Source organism: Phaseolus vulgaris, chromosome 11, assembly GCF_000499845.2.
Source record: "Phaseolus vulgaris cultivar G19833 chromosome 11, P. vulgaris v2.0, whole genome shotgun sequence".
Classification (NCBI taxonomy): Eukaryota; Viridiplantae; Streptophyta; class Magnoliopsida; order Fabales; family Fabaceae; genus Phaseolus; species Phaseolus vulgaris.
In genome coordinates, this window is record NC_023749.2 from 31931197 (window position 1) to 31952601 (window position 21405).

Below are 21405 nucleotides of genomic sequence, written 5' to 3' on the forward strand. Positions count from 1 at the left end.
GCTATTTTGATCTCTAATTTTCTTCATTATTTTGAAGTGAATATAGAAGGGGAGCTAGCTGAAGTAATCAAGCCCTTCAGTGAGATCAATAGTGGATCCCCTAAGTAAAATGGGATTTACTAAAATTGGTGGAAAATGGGTAAGCAAGGATGGTGACCCAAAAGGGCACAATTATCCGAACATTCGCCACATGGAGCAGTACTTGGCGAGATCAAGGTAGGATGCCTCTGGATGCGCCACATTCGAGCATTGGCCTGTAGTGCCTATGGAAAATGGTTCAGTAAAGGCCAAAGCACTTGAAAGCCTCTTCACTTAGCCAAGCTCAGCTCGAGCCTGGGTGGCTTGTGTACTGGGCAGGAGCTCGGTCCTTGATCTTGGACCAGCTACTACTCGGTTCTCGGGTAGTGTAGAAGTAAGCTCGGCCATGGACCTGGAGTCAAGGTAGCGGTGTTGGGCCTGTTTGGTTAAGGGGCCTAATTTTCTAATGATGGCTATGAATTAAATTCAAGTTGCATGTGCTTAAAGATAAAATATAAAAAGATATTTTATAAAGATATAAGATAAATATAAAGAGATATTTTATAAAGATATAAGATAAAATATAAAGAGATATTTTATCTGTTGCACGTACATGTTTGTTGCACGCAAAATACCTGTTGATAGATGTTGCTAACCCTAAAAAGATAGGGAGGTGTATGTATAACAGAATGTGGCTTGCAGTTTAGCACCTAAAGGTCATTGGTGCACGTGGCAGGTGGTTTTCTGTTAGAGATATAAGATAATGTGCTTATTTTTAGTTAATATTTGCTTATCTTAAGTGCAATTGTTGCATGTGCGGTTATAAAAAGGGTTGGAACCCTAGGTGAAGGTACGTTGTTTTTACACACTACACTGAGAATTATTGTTGCTTTTGTGAGCCCTTACTGACTTGATCGTCGGAGTGCGGTTGGTCGTTAGGGCGCCCTCAGTCTTAATAGGAACAACATCCAGACATTAAGGAAAGTACGAGTTCCACCACGAGGCAGATGGAGTCCAAGTTCGCCTGCAGGAGTTTACCGGCAACCAAGTCAACCGGTAAGAACATAAGTATTTGTTGATGAGTTCAGATTCTCCTGAGAACCATCCTTCAAGCTTCCCACCACTCCTTACAACTCTGGTTTTCATCCTTTTAGCAGATAGGGGAGTTGCATCCATAACTCAAATCAGAAAAGAACTTTAGCACACTGCAGAGAAAACTTATAGCAGAGGAAAAAGAAGAATAACAGATTGTTTGTGTGAAAAACAACAGCTAATTGCATTACTTATATAGCCATAACCCTGTTGAACCAAGTGGTGTTCAAGCTTTGAAGAATCCAAATCCTTTGAAGGATGTTGAAGCCTTTGCTGTGCTTGATGTTGCTGTGCTGGTTTAGCTTAGTTCTGAGGTAGTTTATATGTTGTAATCCACCCTTTGATTAAATCTAAAGTGTTAGCATTCTCAATCTTTGTGAAAGTAAAATGTTTTCAAACTAAGTTAAAACAACCGATTGTTTTTTCGAAACAACCGATTGTTTTTACTTAGGTGTTTTGAGAAAAAGATTGAAAACTGTTTTTAAAATGGTTGAACTGTTAAGTACCAAAACAACCGATTGATTCGAGGAAACAACCGATTGTTTGTTTTGGGACCATAACAGAAAAACTGTTTTCCGTTTGACTGAGCTTTAAATGATTTAACTGCTTACGCTCCAGTCATTAAATGCTTTGACCAATCTTTTAATGCAATTTAAGATTTTTTAAGATTTGATAACAAACTACATCTTTGAATATATTCAGAAAAACAGATTTGAATATTAAGAACCTTTGACAAGTTTTTGCTAAGAGTTTTTGAGTTTTTCAAAGAGCTGAGATTGCTAAGAGTTTGTGATTGATCAAAGTGTATGGAATAGGATTCTGCTTGTATTGATTTCATATTATCTTCTGTAACAAGTGTAATCCTTGTACTCTGTTGAACAAGTATTCGTTTCTGTGTTTTGCTGAGATTAGCTGTGTGTTCTTGAGGAGTTCAAGATCAGCAATCTTAATGTTGGTGTGTTGACCAAGGAGAGTGTGTTTCTTGAGGTGTTCAAGGTCATTCTCTTGGTTGTTGTGTAAGTGATCAAGTGGTGATTGCTTAGTGGATTTCCTCAGGGTTTCTGAGAAGACTGGATGTAGCTCTGGGTTTGGAGTGAACCAGTATAAACAACTGTGTACAATCTTTTTATCCCTATCTCTTTAAATTCAGTTTTGTCAATTGATAACTGGTATAAACAACCGATTGTTTTTCCAGTATTGTGCTTTTTTTTTATGTTTTGAAAAATTGAATTCTTAATCAAGGTTTTCTTGAAGTATTTTCATTCTAGGCTTAAAAGTTTACGAAAATCTTTCTTAAACAATTCACCCCCCTCTCGTTTAAGGCCATATATTCTAACAAACCCTTGGTCAAAGTTGGAATTATGTGGGTTGTTTTCAAAACAGAAAAGAGAATCAAATCTGAACCATAAAGCATTTTATGTCAGTCAAAATAGAAAGTACAGAAAATCACATGTTGATTTGACCAAACTTTAAAAGTAGTTATAATTTCCAGGATTAAGAGGAATTTGATTCATAAAGAGCAGTTATAGCAGAGGTATATTGTATTCAAAGATGTAATTAATACATTATTGACCACAAATATCACTAGGTTTGAACAAAATTACAAATCATAGCTTAGAAATTAAAAACAGATTCGCCTAGTGCTGACAGAGAGAAACAATCGGTTGAATTTCTGCACTGATGAATTTTTTTTGAGAAAAAACAGATTTTCAACAGCCATGCTATATTCAAACTTCAAGGTTTATAAGGCACACAGATTTGTATAAAAAATAGAAGGAATACAAGCTAATTATAATCCAAGCATAGGCATAGAGAAAAATATAGAATTAGATTTAAAACCTAATGTTCAACAATGAGAAGAACCAGAAATTATCCTTCAGATTTAAGAAACACAAAAGTAAGCAGTGTAAGAATGTATGACTTTAAACTAGAGGGGGGATGAATGGTTTAAAGAAGATTTTCGCAAACTTTTAAGTCTAGAATGAAATTACTTCGAGAAAAACTTGATTAAGAAATCAGTTTGCCAAAACACAAAGCAAATAAGCACAGCACCAGAAAAACAATCGGTTGTTTCGCAGAAACAATCAGTTGTTTATACTAGTTCACTCTTAACCAAGAGCTACATCCATTCTTCCCAGAAACCACTGGGGAATCCACTAAGCAATCAACCCTAGATTACTTACAATACCACCAAAGAAGTGACCTTGATCCTCTCAAGACACACACTTCCTTTGGCTCAGCACAACACCACTAAGAATGCTGATCTTGACAACCTCAAGAACACACAACACTTCTCAGCTCCACACACAGAGTTTCTTCAAAGTACAAAGGATTACACTTGTTACAGAAAAATATTTGAAATCAATACAAGATGAAAATCCTATATCACACTCTCTTTGATCCAAGCAATCTCAAAGCAATCTCTAACTCTTTCAAAAGCTACATCAGTGAAAAACTCAAATATGTTTTTCTTTGATTAAATCTCAGTTGTTGTTTGTTACATAATTTTGACAAACTATTTATTGCATTCAAAGCTTGGTCAAAGCATTTAAAAGTGGAGTGTATTCAGTTATAAAATCATTTAATGCTCAGTCAAAACACAAAACAGTTTTCTATTATGGTCCCAAAACAAACAATCGGTTGAATGCTCGATTCAATCGGTTGTTTTGGTTTGACAGCAAGTCAACCATCAAAAACAGTTTTCAACCTTTCTAAAAACACCTATGTATAAAACAATCGGTTGTTTCGACAAAACAACAGGTTGTTTTTCACTTAGTTTGAAAAACACTTTTCATTTAAAAGGTTTGAGAATGCTTATGCTTTGGATTCAATCAAGAGTGGATTTACACATAAAATCTACCCCAGATCCTATCTAAAGACAGCTCAGCAACAGCATGCACATCCAGCCTTTCATCAACCTTCAAAGGGTTTGGATTCTTCAAAGCTTGAACACACTTGATTTAACAATCTCCCCCTATTTGATGAAGACAAATCCCTGGTTGCTTGTGTTGGTTTTGATTGAATCTGAAGCAGTTCCTGCAAGAAAAAGTTTAAGCAAAGCACAATATATCTGATATACGGTTAGAGTAAAAACAGAAACAGTATATTAGCACTTTAAAAACCAGCAGAAAAAGGTTTACTTAAACACTCATAAACCACATAGAGTTTTGCAGAAATAAAAGATAATGAAAGACAACACAGCATAAATCTCCCCCTATTTGTCTTCACAAATAGAAAAAAAGAAGAGATAAAGAGATAATTGTTCCAGATCATACAAAAATTTAAAGCAGAAGCAATTAAACTGATACATGACCAAAAACAATCGGTTCTTTCGTGAATTCAACCGGTTGTTTTTCCTCTAATCATCTTTACCATACTAGAGTTCAAAAATTTGATTCTGAACAACTTCTATCTATTCATCGAAGGTCATGAACCGTGTATCCATGTTGTTGAACCTGTTATCTATGCTCTGGAAGTTGCTTACACACAAATCATGAAGATTTCTTTGATTCTCGGCAAATCCATCAAGCCTATTGACCATGCATCTTTCAAAAGAAGACATGGATGGCATTTCATCTTCTTGATTCCCTACACTGGTTCCAACACCTTGATTGGTTTCATGTTGCTCTTCATGGTGAAAATCCATGTCAGCAGCTTGATCTTCTTCATCAAACTCAGCAGCTGCAACACTTGAAGAGGCACCATGATCACCATCTTTGCTCACCCATTTGCCACCTATTTTGGTGAATCCCATCTTGCTAAGAGAGCCATTGTTCATCTCTTGAGTTGACTTAACCAACTCAAATGTCTCATCTTCCAAATTCACTTCAAAATAAAGCATAAATTTAGAGATCAAAACAGCATAGGGATAGTGATAATCACTTAACCTCATGGCTTTTTGTATGTGCTCTTTAGTAATGTGGATCCAATTGATTATGATCTTCTTCATTATGCAGTAGATGTACATAAGGTCTTCTTCTGTAAGGTCATAATGATTGCTTCCCCTTGGAGTGAGAATCCAAGTTACAATAAGAGCAAGCAATCTCTCATCTAGCTTTAAGCCTCCAACCGAACAAGTTCTTACTTGGGCATTTTGATTCTTCAAGCAACTCTTGTAGTATTGGACTTTGTTGAAATCCTCCACTACTCCAAGATTTCCCTTGTTGATTCTTAGGCCAGCATATTTCAGACCAGCAACAGCAGTCCACACATCATAAGTGATCTCCATGTCAACTCTCTTCACATGAGAAACAAGGTTGTTTCCCTCAAACTTGAGGTTGGTGTAGAATACCTTAATCAAATCAGAGTAGATGTTTCCCTTCATCTCCAATAACCTTCTTAAAGATTGATCTTTGAGCAGCTTCCTCACATTATCTAGCTTTTTGCTTTTCAGCCAATCAAAGGAAACAACTTTGGGGTTGTTTATCACCTTTGTGCTTGTTTCAAACCTATACCATTCAATGAGCTCATTGTCTCCAGAAAACCATCCCTCTAATCTCCCTCCAGACCTCACTGCTCTGGTTTTGACCCTCTTTGATGTAGGATGAGTTGATTTCATGACAGCAGAAAAAAGGGGCAAAGAAGACTCACACAAGGAGAGCAAGAGTTGTTGCAAGAGATGGCTCAATTGGTTGTTCTTATGAGAGAGACCAGCTGCAACAGAATTTAAAGGGGAATCAGAACCAAAACTGCATTCAATGACGTGAGTGGGTTTCAGTTTTTCAGAGAGAAAAGACTTGACCAAGACCTGCACAGAAAACGTCAGAAAAAGCAGAAAATCCCATGGTCATCACATGTGATCTTTGACTAGTCATAAAAGCTCTTAAATTTTCAAGATTTTGGGATATATTCCTTTATGACATGTTGTAACTTCCTTCAAAACATAATCAGCTTTCAACACTTCTTCGTTGACCAAGGATTCTTTCATAATTGTGAGCTGCAACAACCAGAAATCAAAAAGAAATTAAATCCATTCTTTCCCAGTGCTGTCAGATACAAAACAATCGGTTGTTTCGAGGAAACAATCGATTGTTTTTCTGCAGTAGTAAAATAGATTTTGAATTTTTGATCATGAGTAGAAAGGATTCATAACAGATGTAATTGAGCATTTCAAAAGAGATATTTAAGCATGAATATGAATTTAAGAAAGGAATTAAAGAGAGAGATAAGGAAGGTTTTATCCTTTGTGATGTTCCTTTAATGAGTCATATGCCTCTTGATCAAGAAGCCTCTTTTGTCTATTGAGAGCCTTGGACTGATACACAACATTGATTCAGCTTCAATGTTAATCTTTTCCTTCCAAGAACTTGTTCAGATGACTCAATTCCTCATATTCCTCTAGACTCCCTGCATAAACATGAATTCAAGCAACAAGGTTTGGTCCCCTTACAAATTTGGGTCCATTTGGTTTACTGTTATCATTTTGAAACCTCACAACCTTTAGTAATCCATTTCATAAAGCCTCTGGCAACCAAAAATTTTCTTATTTTGCAGAATCTAACAGAATGGCCTTTCTTCATGCAATAAAAGCATGTAACAACCGGTTGTTTCGACTTAACAATCGGTTGTTTTACTGGCTTTCTTGAAAAACTTTTTGAAAACTTATCTTGCTTGTTTTGTGGATTAAAACCTAATCCAGCTCTTCCAAAAACACATTTTTCAGATGCCAAGACATTCTCAAAGTTGAATTTTCCTTTAGAAAGCTTATCCACAGTACTTACAAGATAATGCACTTTCCTTTCAAGGTTTTCACAATTTTCACAAATGAGAGTGTCACACTTGCAAGAAGAGTTTTTGCAATGTGTTTCAAGTTTTTCAAAATCCCTTTTAGATTTTTCCAGCTCTTCTTCAAGTGCCTTCACTCTCTTTTCAAGCCAGTTGTTAAGATCTTTCAATCGGTTGTTTGAAAGAACCAATCGATTAGCTTCATCATGTGTTTCTTGAAAAGCTTCAAGCAATTCACTATAATTTCTTCATTTAAAGAAGCACATGAACTTACCTCACTTGAGCTACAAGACTCATCATCTTCTTTAGCAATCAAGCATATGTTTGCCTTTTCTTCTTCACTTGATGATGAACTTGATGAGGAGACTTCATTCTCATCCGAAGCTATGTAGGCCCTTTTTGACTTTCCCTTCTTTTCTTTGTAGCTTGACTTTTTCTCCTTGCTTTCTTTGTTTGGGCAATCTGCCTTTATGTGCCCTTGCTCACCACAACCAAAACAAGTATAGTTATCGGAATTAAAATCATTGGATTTTTTGTTTCCATACCTTTCTTTGTTGGTGTTTTGTTGCGGTTCCTTTTCTAGAATTTGCTAAACTTTCTAGATAGCAAACTAAGGTTCTCTTCATCACTTTCATCACTGGATTTGCTTGCTTTTGTGCTTGACAGCTTTTAAGGCAATACTCCTTACATGCTTGTCTTCGCTTTCTTGAACATTGGGTCGATTCATTTCTAACTCATGTTCCCTAAGCTTGCCAAACAAAGAAGTCATACTCAATGATGTTAGATCTTTAGATTCAGATATAGCAGTTACCTTAGGTTGCCAAGACCTATCAAGACATTTAAGGATCTTGATGTTTAGCTCTTCTTTTTCAAAGGTTTTCTCAAGGCTCATGAGGTGATTGATGATGTGCGTGAACTTTTTCTGAACTTCAGCAATTGTCTCACCCTTGAGCATTCTGAACATTTCATACTTATGGATTAGAGTATGCTTCCTATCTCTTTTCACCTCATTGGTACCTTCATGAGTTACCTCCAAGGTGTCCCACATTTCCTTTGCTGATTTGCATTGAGAGACCCTGAAAAATTTCATCTGAATTTAAGGCAGAAGTTATTATGTTTTTAGCAATGCAATCAAATTTGGCCATCTTGCTTTCAGAATCAGTCCATTGAGACCAAGGTTTTTCAATGGAAGATCCATCTTTTTCAATCTTTGGAACAAAGGGGCCATTTTCAATTGCATCCCAAATACCTTTGTCAAGTGATTCCACAAAGATTTTCACTTTGACTTTCCAAAATTGGTAGTTCAAACCACAGAACAGAGGTGGTCTGTTGATTGAAGCACCTTCCCCAAAAGGTAGTCTATCAGCAACTTAAAAAACAATTTTAGGATCACACTTGAATAAATTTCAAGAACCAAGCTCTTGATGCCAATTGTAAGAATGTATGGCTTTAAACTAGAGGGGGGGGGGTGAATGGTTTAAAGAGGGTTTTCGCAAACTTTTAAGTCTAAAATGAAATTACTTCGAGAAAAACTTTATTAAGAAATCAGTTTGCCAAAATACAAAGCAAATAAGTACAGCACCAGAAAAATAATCGGTTGTTTCGCAGAAACAATCAGTTGTTGTACCGACCAGGTCATCAGGCGTGATGACGTGTCTTGCACGTGCTCGAGTGGGGCGTGCTCAATGGAACGCATAGGCTAGAAAAGATGAATGGCTCGGAAGTAGGCATAGTCGCCGATCAGTGGATTGGAGCACGTCGCCTCGGAAGTAGGCATAGTCGCCGATCGGTGGGTTGGCGTTCTCCGATGTCTAGAGTGCGTAACCAGAATTGCGTCGCAGTCGCCACATGAGAATGCTAGGAGATCGGGTGGTTTACACACCGCCACAGGGAGCACATCGCCGGGTCTCCCAGCGAACTTAGTTATGGCTGTCGAAGGCTCAGAAGGGTAATTCCAAGCGTGTAAGTTCAGTAAGACGATGGTGGCACCAGCTTGGGGCATGAAAGTCGAGTGGGTTGGGGGAAACACCTTGCTCATCAGCGACAGGTTTCCCAGAGCGGACGTTTGTTGGTGGCAAGGTTTCCCCAGCTAGAACATGCATGGCGTAGCAGTAAGGAGGGTGCCATTCGCGATGAGCGATATCACAGAGATGATGCACTTTGTTGCATCCGATACTCGCCTTGACGGGTGGTGTTTCACAGCGCATTACGTGCTGGGTTGCTCTTTGAGTTGAGGACTTAGCTGTGCGGCTGGTTACTACACAAGAATGACGCTCAAGTTACTCCAACCTAGATGATGACACGTGTAGGGTTGGGAGCAATGGAGAAATGACGCTCAAGTTGCCTTAGCTCAGATGACGACGCGTGTAGGGCTGGGCGCTACCTGCTGTCCCAGCCTAGATGGCAACACGTGCAGGGCTGGACGCGAGCCACGCGTCCAAAAGCATAACGACCTGGAGAGAGAAGAAACCCAGCTATAAAGGTAACTTTAACAGAATCTGCAGAGGTACGTTTTTCATTACGGCTGATACTGCTAAGGTTGTGTGCCTACAGTACGGTCCTACAAAGCATATTCTCTCTTAGTTTTTGGGTGTTCTTGCCACTGACTTGAGCGTCGGAGCGCCACCGGCCGCAGAGGCGCCACTGTGTGTTTTTCAGGTTCTCAGAGAGGCTATTTGTGGAGTGGACTTGGAGGGCACGTGGTGTCAAGCTGGTGAGGAAGATCGTGACGAGGCAACGCTCTTGCGCTGAGTCAACCGGCAAGATCATCTGGCGCCCACCGTGGGGCCGTATAAAAGGTGATTCCCAACCATAGTTTGTGTTCGTGGTGCTTCGAGTGTTTTCTGTTCGACTGCTCGCTATCGCAGTCGACTCCTGAAGTTCTCACCGTTTGTTTGGAGTTCTTTGAGATGCTGAGTTTGCTGAGGAAGGATGAGGACAACGCGCTCAAGTTCAGTTGCGCCATCAACAGACGAAGATGTTGTGTCCATGACGTAAGTGATGGACATGATGAGGACGCTGCAGGAGAACGTGGCTGCATCGCGTTCTGAGCAGGAAAGGATGCACAAGGCGCTGGTGGCCTCACAAGCAAGGAACGAAGAGCTCAACAGGATCAACGAAGAGCTGCGCAAAGCCCTTCAGGAGCGGGAGGAGCGTGCGGCAAGGGACAGATCTGCACCCCCATCCCCACCACGCAGCTTTCCTATGCCATTTTCTCAAGAGATCATGGACTCGGTAGTCCCGGCTAACACCGTGGCAGTGAAAGCATCTTTCACTGGGGTGGAGGACCCTGAAGCCCATCTCGCGGCGTTTCATACTCAGATGATGCTCTCGGGGGGCTCAGACGCGGTGTATTGTAAGGTGTTCATGAGCACTTTGAGCGGAACGGCGTTGGACTGGTTCGTTAGTATACCCACTGGCCACATTACCACGTTCCAACAGTTTTCCAAGATGTTTGTCGAGCAGTACATAGTGAACAAGGCGCCACCTTTGGTGTCTTACGACTTGTTTGATATAAGGCAGTACCAAGGGGAGTCCTTGAAGGATTTCCTGAACTGATTCGGAGCTCGGATAGTTCGTTTGCCAGGAAAGGATGAAGAGATGTTCGTGCACGCCTTCAAAAAGGGCGTGTTGCCTGGGCCTTTTAGTGAGTCGCTCATCAGGAGCCACCCCGCCACGTTCGCCGAAATCCGGCGACGTGCTGTGGCTCACATCGCCGCCGAGAGCGAGGTCACCGAGAAGAGAGGAAATGTGGCCCCAACTAAACCACGCGCCCAAGCAAGGGTACAACCTCAGAGGGTAATGGAGGCGGCGGCGGGAAAGAGGGATCAAAGGACGCGTCATCCTTACAACCCTAAGAAAAATAAGAGCAAGGGACCAGGGCGCCCTAGGGAGAGTAATCGCCCCCCGAGGTATGAGTTTGTGATGGGTCTGGCTGATTTGATCGCCATCCCAAACATAGCTGCCAGGCTCAAAGTGCCTGAGAAAACGGCGGAGAAGATTTTGGGGCCAAAGCCAGACGCATGGTGGGAGTTCCACAAGAGTTTTGGCCACTCTATCAACTCGTGTTTGGCTCTGGGACACCAGCTCGCCGAGCTGGTCAAATGTGGTTTCCTGAAGGATTACTTGCTGGAGAAGCAAGCGGACCAAGCATCAGGGTCTCAACCGGCGAGCAGCGGGGGGCAACAGCACGAGGTGCCTATTCACGGCGAGATCCACACCATAGCTGGCGGATTCTCCGGCGGGGGGTGCACAGCGTCGCAACGAAAGAGGTACGCGAGGTCGATAATGTCAGTAGAAGTCTTTGAGGATCACTCGCCCGATGTGGACATCACGTTCACCCAGGGGGACCTCAGGGACGTGGTGCCTCACGACAACGACCCTATTGTGATCTCACTTGTCACGGCGGGAAGGACCGTCCACCGGGTGCTGGTTGACAAAGGAAGCTCAGCAGATGTGATGTTTTGGCCAACCTTTGAGAAGTTACAACTGTCCCCTTATCAGCTAAGACCATATGGGGGCTGCTTGTATGGTTTTGCCGGCGACCAAGTGGAGGTGAGGGGGTATATCGAGCTGAGGACGACCTTCACCGATGGCTTGGCCTCACGAATAGAGAAGATCAGGTATCTTGTTGTAAACGCCCCGTCAGCATACAACATACTACTGGGGAGGCCAACGCTCAACAGAACGGGAGTTGTGCCTTCGACAAGGCACATGAAGGTCAAGCTGTCGTCTATGGAGGGTATGATCATCACTATTTGCTCCGACCAGAAGGAGGCGAAGAAGTGTTACGAAAACAGCCTCAAGAACAAGAGGTTCGTGTGCCACGTAACCACAACGCCTCCCCCTGGCGTGGAGCCGGAGCGCGAACCCCGGCGAGTTTCGGATGCGACGTTAGAGGTGGTCGCCGAGGGCGATGTGCCGATGGGGAATGTAGAGGCGAGGTCGGAGAGAAACTGCTCGGAGACCGCCAGAGAAACCGGTATCGCAAGGGCGCTGATCTTCAGCGAGAGGAAACCTCAGCCAGTAGAGGAATGGCTCGAGAAGGAGATCAGCGGTAAGGTGTTTAAGTTGGGAAGAACCCTAGATAGCAAGACGCAAGACCAGATCACCGAGGTACTAAGTAGACACTTGGATGCGTTTGCGTGGGCTGCTTCAGATATGCCGGGGATCGACCCCGATTTCTTGTGCCATCGTTTGGCAATGGACCCCCAAGTCAGGCCCATCCGCCAAAGAAGAAGAAAATTCAATGAGGAGAAGAGATAGGCGATCAAAGAGGAGACGCGGAAACTACTTGCAGTGGGCCACATCAGAGAAATCCAATATCCAGAATGGCTCGCTAACGTTGTCCTGGTCAAGAAGAGCAGCGGGAAATGGCGGATGTGCGTTGACTTTACAGACTTAAACAAGGCCTGCCCGAAGGACTCTTACCCTTTGCCAAGCATTGACGCCCTAGTAGACAGTGCATCAGGGTGCAAGCTGCTCAGTTTTCTGGATGCCTTCTCGGGGTACAACCAAATCAAAATGCACCCCATGGACGAAGAGAAGACCGTCTTCATGACGGAAAGGTCATGTTATTGCTACAAGGTAATGCCCTTCGGGTTGAAGAATGCAGGGGCCCCATACCAAAGGCTGATGGACAAGGTGCTCGCGCCCATGCTCGGAAGGAATGTGCAGGCATACGTCGACGACATGGTCGTGACATCCCTGGAGAAAGACAAGCACGTCACAGACTTGGAAGAGTTGTTCATCACAATAGCCAGGTACAAGCTAAAACTGAATCCTGAAAAGTGCGTTTTTGGTGTAGAAGCAGGGAAATTTCTGGGGTTTCTTCTGTCAGAGAGGGGGATTGAGGCTAACCCCGAGAAGTGCGCCGCCATTTTGGCAATGAGGAGCCTCGCCAAGGTGAAGGAGTTGCAGCAACTCACGGGGCGCATGGCCGCCCTGTCTCGATTCGTATCTGCAAGCGGAGAAAAGGGCTACCCATACTTCCAATGCTTGAAGAGGAACAACAGATTTGTTTGGACGAAGGAGTGTGAGGAGGCCTTCGTAAAGCTCAAGGAATATTTGGCGAGCCCTCCAGTTCTGTGCAAGCCCCAAGACATAACACCCCTCAGGCTGTACTTTGCCATAACTGAGAGGGCGATCAGCGCAGTGCTAGTGCAGGATCAGGACCAGATCCAAAGGCCTATATATTTCGTTAGCAAAGTTCTGCAAGGCCCGGAGGTGAGGTACCAGGCCCTAGAAAAGGCAACATTGGCGGTTGTATTCTCGGCGAGGAGATTGCGCCATTACTTCCAGAGCTTCACGGTACTGGTGATGACTGATCTGCCAATCCAGAAGGTTTTGAAGAAGCCCGATGTGGCTGGAAGGATGGTGAAGTGGGCGGTCGAGCTTTCGGAGTTCGACATCAAGTATGAACCCCGGGGATCGGTCAAAGGGCAAGTCTTCGCCGATTTCGTGGTCGAGTTGTCCTCTGAGGTGGTACAGAACGCCGAGGGTGACTTTCGTTGGGTACTCTTTGTTGATGGGTCGTCCAACCAGCTGGGCAGCGGGGCTGGGGTCATTTTGGAAGGGCCCAACGGAGTTTTGATAGAGCAGTCATTGAGGTTCGCTTTCAAAGCAAGCAACAACCAAGCAGAGTATGAGGCTTTGATCGCTGGAATCCTGTTGGCTAAGGAAATGGGGGCGAGAGTGCTGATGGCCAAGAGCGACTCTCTGTTGGTCACAAGGCAAGTAACTGGCGAGTTCCAAGCCAAGGACCCACAGATGGCAGCCTACTTGGAGTACGTGCAAGAGCTAAGAAGATCTTTCGCTTCATTTGAAGTGGTGCACGTGCCAAGAGAACAGAATGCCCAGCTGACTTGCTAGCCAAGCTCGCCAGTTCGGGCAAAGGGGGTAGGCAGAGGACTGTCATTCAAGAAACTTTGAAAGCACCTCGAGCATTCGTGGCAGACCACCAAGTTTTCCACGTTTGTAGATCAATGGGAAGACCGGCGAGAAGTCATAGATCCCTAACGCAGGAAACTCTGAGGGCGCCGAGGGTCAGAGCGCGCCCAGCGGAAGGGGCAAGATCGATGCAGGTTTGCGCTGTCCACGAGCCCGACACGTGGATAACGCCTTACCAACGTTATTTAGCGGATGGTGTGCTTCCAGTTGACTCAACTGAGGCCAGAAAAATAAATAAGAGCTCCAGCAAGTTTACCCTTATTGACGGCGAGCTGTACAGGTTTGGATTCACACACCCTCTTCTTGTATGTATACATGGAGAGAAGTGCACGAGGATTATGGCTGAGCTCCATGAGGGAATTTGCGGAAGCCACATTGGAGGTCGATTACTGGCGACAAGGACTATCCGTGCAGGCTATTACTGGCCCACGATGAGAGAAGATTGCAAGAGATACGCCCAGCGTTGCAAGCAATGCCAGTAGCACGCCGATTGGCACAAGGCACCCCCAGAAGGGCTGAAGTCGATTTACAGCCCCTGGCCGTTTCATACTTGGGGAATTGACATTCTGGGACCCTTCCCATTGGCGATCAGGCAGATGAAGTATTTGGTAGTGGCGATTGAATACTTCACCAAGTGGATCGAAGCAGAGCCAGTGGCCCAGATCACCGCACACAAGATCGAGAGCTTTGTATGGAAGAACATAGTGTGCCGGTTTGGTGTGCCTAAACGCCTGGTGTCAGACAATGGGACTCAGTTTGCAAGTCACCTCTTGAAAAATTTGTGCGAAGAGGTGGGGATACAACAGGTGTTTGCATCCGTCGAGCACCCACAGACGAATGGCCAAGTGGAGTCTACCAATCGGGTGTTGCTGAGAGGTTTAAAGAGAAGATTAGAGAAAGCTAAGGGATCGTGGGCTGAAGAGGTACCCCGCATAGTTTGGGCATACCATACCACTGAGCAGTCAGGAACCCACGAGACCCCCTTTAGTCTGGTTTATGGATGTGATGCGATGATCCCAGTAGAAATCCAGGAAAGCTCGCCGAGATTCCAGAACTTCGTGGCGGAAGACTCGAACGAAGAAAGAAGAATGAATCTGGATGAGGTCAGGGAGGAGGCAAGAGTGAAAGCCGAAGCAGTAAAGAGAAGAGTTGAGCGAAGGTACAACTCTAAGGTAATGTCAAGGTAGTTTAGAAGCGGCGATCTGGTGATGAGGAAGGCCCATCAGTATGAGATGCAGAACAAGTTATCACCCAAGTGGACGGGACCGTTCAGAATAACCGAGGCGCTCGGGAATGGCGCCTACCGCTTGGAGACGTTAGAAGGAGGGGCGATTCCTCGCACTTGGAATGCCACACATCTCAAGCTGTATTACAGTTAAAGCCTTGTAAGTAAAGACGAATGTGAAGAGATTTGAATAGTCTCTGTTAAAACAATTTCAAGGGGGCACTCTTTTTTCCCTAAGGAGGGTTTTTAATGAGGCCACCCAATAAAGAAGAGTTTTTCAAAGTTTAAAGCTTCTAAGTTTGCATGCTTATGGCTTTGAGAGTTTTTATTACTCGTATGTGATCTAGGGCAACAGTAAAGTCATATTGCATGCTTCAAATAATAAAAGTTTTAAAGTCCCCATCGTTCTTCGGCGATCGGTGGCAATAGTTGAAGTTTTAAAGTCCCCATCGTTTTTCGGCGATCGGTGGCAATAGTTGAAGTCTTAAAGTCCCCATCGTTTTTCGGCGATCAGTGGCAATAGTTGAAGTTTTAAAGTCCCCATCGTTTGTCGGCGATCGGTGGTAATAGTTAAAGTTTTAAAGTCCCTGTCGTTTTACGGCGATCGGTGGCAGTAGTTAAAAGTACTAGAGACCTCGTCGTCTTTTGGCGATCGGAGGTACCAATAGTGCAAAAGGCCCTCAGCGCTCTCGTGCGTTTTGAGGCAAGAGAAGAAGTCCTCCTCGCCCATGAGCGAGTGCAGGCGAGAAAGAGAAGTCCTACTCGCTAGAGAGAGCGTGGGCGAGAACAGATTAAGAAGTCCTACTCGCCTAGAGCGAGTATAGGCGAGAGTTCAGAACAAGATAACAGTTAAAATTCGGGCGCCTAGTCCTTGAGCAGGGGTTAAGGGATTCCTTCGGGACGCCCCCTCCTCAAGTATGAATAGCTAGCCCCGGTACCAGATAACAGTTAAAATCCGGCCACCTAGTCCTTGAGCAGGGGTTAAGGGATTCCTTCGGGACGCCCCCTCCTCAAGTATGAATAGCTAGCCCCGGTACGAGATGAGATTAAAAGTCCTCAGTGCATCCAGGGGAAGAGGAGATGTAACCCCTGGGCAAGTTGAGGCACCAGAGAAAGTCCTCCTCGTCTTGAGCGAGTTCAGGCAAGAACAGAATGCAAGACCTCCTCGAAAGTCCTCAGCGCATCCAGGTAGCCCCTGGGCAAGTTGAGGCACCAGAGAAAGACCTCCTCGCCTCGAGCGAGAGTAGGCGAGAAAATATTAAAAAGACCTACTCGCCGTGAGCGAGAATAGGCGAGAAGAGATTAAAAGTCCTCCTCGCCTAGAGCGGGTGCAGGCCAGAACAGATACAAGACCTCTTTGCGAGGGCGAATTGAGGCGAGATTGCAAGTTTCTCAGTGCATGCAGGGGGAGAAGAGAAGGATCTGAAAGGCAGCTCTACCCCCAGATGAGGGAACAATGGTCAAGGTCAAGTTGTTTCAGATTAAAGGCTCAGGGAAGGCAGAGGGGGATCCGTTGAAGGCAGCTCTCCTCCCAGAATGAGCAGAATTGATAGCTCAGGGAACGAGGCCGCTCCCCAGAGGACGCCTTAGCACATAAAAAAGGAAAGAAGCCCACGGCTTTGTGATTGAAGCTCAAAAGAAGAAGTATGCGGCGAGAACTAAGTTAGCAGATTTAGAGGCGATGACATAGAAGTGCGCATGTCACTTGGCAGATCAGGCGAGCTAGATTTCAGATACTAAGACTGGCCCACGCCTACTGCCTAGTAAGTGATTTTGCGTTAAATGTTATTGTTATAAACTAATAGTTTGTCTAGTTACGTTGATTCTCACAGAGCTAAGCACCAGTTGGCGCTAAGTCGATTTCTTTAAAGCAAGAGTTAGTCAGTTATATCAGATGATTACACAGCAGATAAAAGCAAAACCATGTGCACATTTATATGTGTCGAAGAAGAAAATGAAACGGTGAACTTCTTAGTCTTTTTGCTGAAAACAAGTTACCAGCTCAAGACTGGGGGGCTTGTGTACCGACCAGGTCATCAGGCGTGATGACGTGTCTTGCACGTGCTCGAGTGGGGCGTGCTCAATGGAACGCATAGGCTAGAAAAGATGAATGGCTCGGAAGTAGCCATAGTCGCCGATCGATGGGTTGGTGTTCTCCGATGTCTAGTGTGCGTAACCGGCGGTCACCAGAATTGCGTCGCAGTCGCCACATGAGAATGCTAGGAGATCGGGTGGTTTACACACCGCCACAGGGAGCACGTCGCCGGGTCTCCCAGCGAACTTAGTTAAGGCTGTCGAAGGCTCAGAAGGGTAATTCCAAGCGTGTAAGTTCAGTAAGACGATAGTGGCACCAACTTGGGGCATGAAAGTCGAGTGGGTTGGGGAAACACCTTGCTCATCAGCGACAGGTTTCCCAGAGCGGACGTTTGTTGGTGGCAAGGTTTCCCCAGCTAGAACATGCATGGCGTAGCAGTAAGGAGGGTGCCATTCGCGATGAGCGATATCACAGAGATGATGCACTTTGTTGCATCTGATACTCGCCTTGACGGGTGGTGTTTCACAGCGCATTACGTGCTGGGTTGCTCTTTGAGTTGAGGACTTAGCTGTGCGGCTGGTTACTACACAAGAATGACGTTCAAGTTACTCCAACCTAGATGATGACACGTTTAGGGTTGGGAGAGAAATGACGCTCAAGTTGCCTTAGCTCAGATGACGACGCGTGTAGGGCTGGGCGCTACCTGCTGTCCCAGCCTAGATGGCAACACGTGCAGGGCAGGACGCGAGCCACGCGTCCAAAAGCATAACGACCTGGAGAGAGAAGAAACCCAGCTATAAAGGTAACTTTAACAGAATCTGCAGAGGTACGTTTTTCATTACGGCTGATACTGCTAAGGTTGTGTGCCTACAGTATGGTTCTACAGAGCATATTCTCTCTTAGCTTTTGGGTGTTCTTGCCACTGACTTGAGCGTCGGAGCGCCACCGGCCGCAGAGGCGCCACTGTGTGTTTTTCAGGTTCTCAGAGAGGCTATCTGTGGAGTGGACTTGGAGGGCACGTGGTGTCAAGCTGGTGATGAAGATCGTGACGAGGCAACGCTCTTGCGCTGAGTCAACCGGCAGGATCAGTTGTTTATACCAGTTCACAAATACAAACTGAAATTAAAAAGTTTAAGGGATAGAGAGATTGAACACGGAGGTTTATGCTGGTTCACTCTTAACCAAGAGCTACATCCAGTCTTCCTAGAAACCACTGGGGAATCCACTAAGCAATCAAGCCTAGATTACTTACAACACCACCAAAGAAGTGACCTTGATCCCCTCAAGACACACACTTCCTTTGGCTCAGCACATCACCACTGAGAATGTTGATCTTGACAACCTTAAGAACACACAACACTTCTCAGCTTCACACACAGTTTCTTCAAAGTACAAAGGATTACACTTGTTACAGAAAAATATCTGAAATCAATACAAGATGAAAATCCTATATCACATTCTCTTTGATCCAAGCAATCTCAAAGCAATCTCTAACTCTTTCAAAAGCAAAATCAGTGAAAAACTCAAATCTGTTTTTCTTTGATTAAATCTTAGTTGTTGTTTGTTACATAATTTTAACAAACTATTTATTGCATTCAAAGCTTGGTCAAAGCATTTAAAACTGGAGCGTATTCAGTTATAAAATCATTTAATGCTCAGTCAAAGCACAAAACAGTTTTCTGTTATGGTCCCAAAACAAACAATCGGTTGAATGCTCGATTCAATCGGTTGTTTTGGTTTGACAGCAAGTCAACCATCAAAAACAATTTTCAACCTCTCTAAAAACACCTAAGTATAAAACAATCGGTTGTTTCGACAAAACAATAGGTTGTTTTTCACTTAGTTTGAAAAACACTTTTCATTTAAAAGGCTTGAGAATGCTTATGCTTTGGATTCAATCAAGAGTGGATTTACACATAAAATCTACCCCAGATCCTATCTAAAGACAGCTTAGCAACAACAAGCACATCCAGCCTTTCATCAACCTTCAAAGGGTTTGGATTCTTCAAAGCTTGAACACACTTGATTCAACAAGCAGTACATAGAGTTAGGACAAGGAATTGACTTGCAAACAAATCTTCTTGAGATCTTGATCTTTCTGACCCTTCAAGTAGAGTCAAAAATCTGCAAAACAGAACTTGTAAAATCACAATATTTGATCCCTTAAAGAACTTGGGACCCTTTGTGTTAGACTTGTCTTTGGAACCATCAAAACATCTTGGAATCCACTCAAAGATCCCTTTAGGAACAAGAGACTTTCGAAACTTGCAGAACCTAACTGAATGACCTTTCTTCATGCAATAGAAGCATGTAACAACCGGTTGAATTGACCTTTTAACCGATTGTTTTTCTGGTACAAATGAAAAAGGTTTTGAAATCCCATTCCTTTGCTTTGTGGATTAAAACCTAAACCAGCTTTTCCAAAAACACAATTTTGAGATGCAAGAGCATCTTCAAAGTTGGATTTTCCAGTTTTAAGTTTATCCATGGTTTTCAAAAGATAATGAATCTTTCTTTCAAGATTTTCATAATTTTCACAAAATTTTGAGTCACAACTACAAGTTGAGTTCTTGTAAATCAAATCAAGGTTTTCAAAAATCTTCCTTTGTTTTTCTCAACTCTTCTTCCAGTGAATTGACTCTATTTTCCAGCCAGTTATTAAGACCTTTCAACCGATTGTGAGAAAAAGCCAATCAGTTAGCCTCTTCATGAGTTTCATTAAAAGCTTCAAGCAATTGATAATAGTTGTTACCTTTGATTGAAGAGGATGAACTCATGCTACTGGATACAGATGCTCTAAGGCACAGGTTTTCTTCTTCATCATTAGAAGACCTAGAGGAAGATACCTCATTGTCATCCCATGCAACATATGCCTTCTTGGCTTTTTCCCTTCTCTCATTTTTGAAATCTACTCTATCCTTGCTTTCATTGTTGGGGCATTCTGCCTTGATATGACCATGTTCACCACAGCCATAGCAAGTGTATTTGTTAAGATTAAACTCACTAGGTTTTTTAGAGTTATACCTTTTTGAAGCTTGGCTTTTCTTCTTCAATAACTTGCTGAACTTTCTTGACAGCAGACTCGTGGTGTCTTCATCACTCTCATTTGAGTCTTGTTGCTGTTTGTGATTGCAAGCTTTTAGTGCAATGCCTTTGTTGTGTTTGTCCTCACTTTCTTGGACACCCAGCCTATTCATCTCAAGCTCATGCTCCCTAAGCTTACCAAACAAGGAAGCAGCTATCATTGATGTCAAATCTTTTGATTCTGAAATGGCAGTGACCTTTGGTTGCCATGTTCTATCAAGACACTTCAAGATCTTGATGTTCAACTCCTCCTTATCAAAAGACTTACCAAGACTCATAAAATGATTTCCTATGTGACAGAACCTTTTCCGCACATCACAAATGGTCTTTCCTTTCTGCATTCTAAAGAGCTCATACTCTTGAATAAGAGCATGCTTTCTGGCCCTCTTGACATCATTTGTCCCTTCATGTGTGACTTCAAGAATGTCCCACATTTCCTTTGTTGAGCTACATTGTGAAACCCTGAAAAATTCATTACAACTCAAGGCAGAGGTTATTATATTCTTAGCAATCCAGTCAAACTTTACTTTCTTATTTTCGACCTTGTTAGAATATATGACCTTAAACGAGAGGGGGGTGAATTGTTTAAGAGGGGTTTTTGGAAACTTTTTTAGGTTTAACAAAATTCTTTGTGTGAATCCAAAACAGGAATCAAGTTAGCCAAGAATTTAAGCAATAAAACAGCAAAGCAACAGAAAAACAATTGGTTGTTTCTTCGAAACAATCGGTTGTTTCTTCGAAACATTCGGTTATTTATATCAGCAAAGCTTAAAACAAAATTTAAATGAGTTGAGAGAAAGAGAGAAATACACCAACAGTTTATACTGGTTCACTCTTAAGCCAAGAGCTACAACCAGTCCCCAGAATACCACTGGGTAATCCACTAAGCAAACAAACCAGATTACAAAACACAAACCACCAAAGTAGTGACCTTGAACCCTTCAAGAAACACACTACCTTTGGCAAAACACACCAAGAGTATTGATCTTGACCACCTCAATAACACACAACACTCCTTGGCAACACAACACCAGAAATACAGTAGGTTTAGAAAGGATTACACCTATTCACAGTACAATCTGAATTCAATACAATTGCAATCCTATTGCACTCTCTTTTAAAACCAAAAACTTGATGTGAATGTTCAAATCTTAGAATCAAACTTCTCAAAACTGAAAAACTCAAAATTGTTTCTCTTGCTTGTTTGAAAACATAAACAAACCATTTATATTTTCCAAAGATTGGTCAAAGCAATTAATGAAGGAGCGTATTCAGTTGA

General features: G+C 43.3%; 1 protein-coding gene across 1 annotated transcript; it reads right to left on the reverse strand.

Annotated features, from left to right (window-relative positions):
- Positions 1-19735: 19735 nt before the first annotated feature.
- LOC137839349 (uncharacterized) lies at positions 19736-20560 on the reverse strand. Its single transcript, XM_068648471.1, has one exon. It carries the CDS (start codon positions 20558-20560, stop codon positions 19736-19738), a length of 825 nt encoding a protein of 274 aa, XP_068504572.1.
- Between the last annotated feature and the right edge of the window lie 845 nt (positions 20561-21405).

Bases quoted from the DNA above. Each gene is read 5' to 3' on its own strand.
- LOC137839349 (XM_068648471.1), bottom strand. From the start codon at position 20,560: ATGTGGGACATTCTTGAAGTCACACATGAAGGGACAAATGATGTCAAG.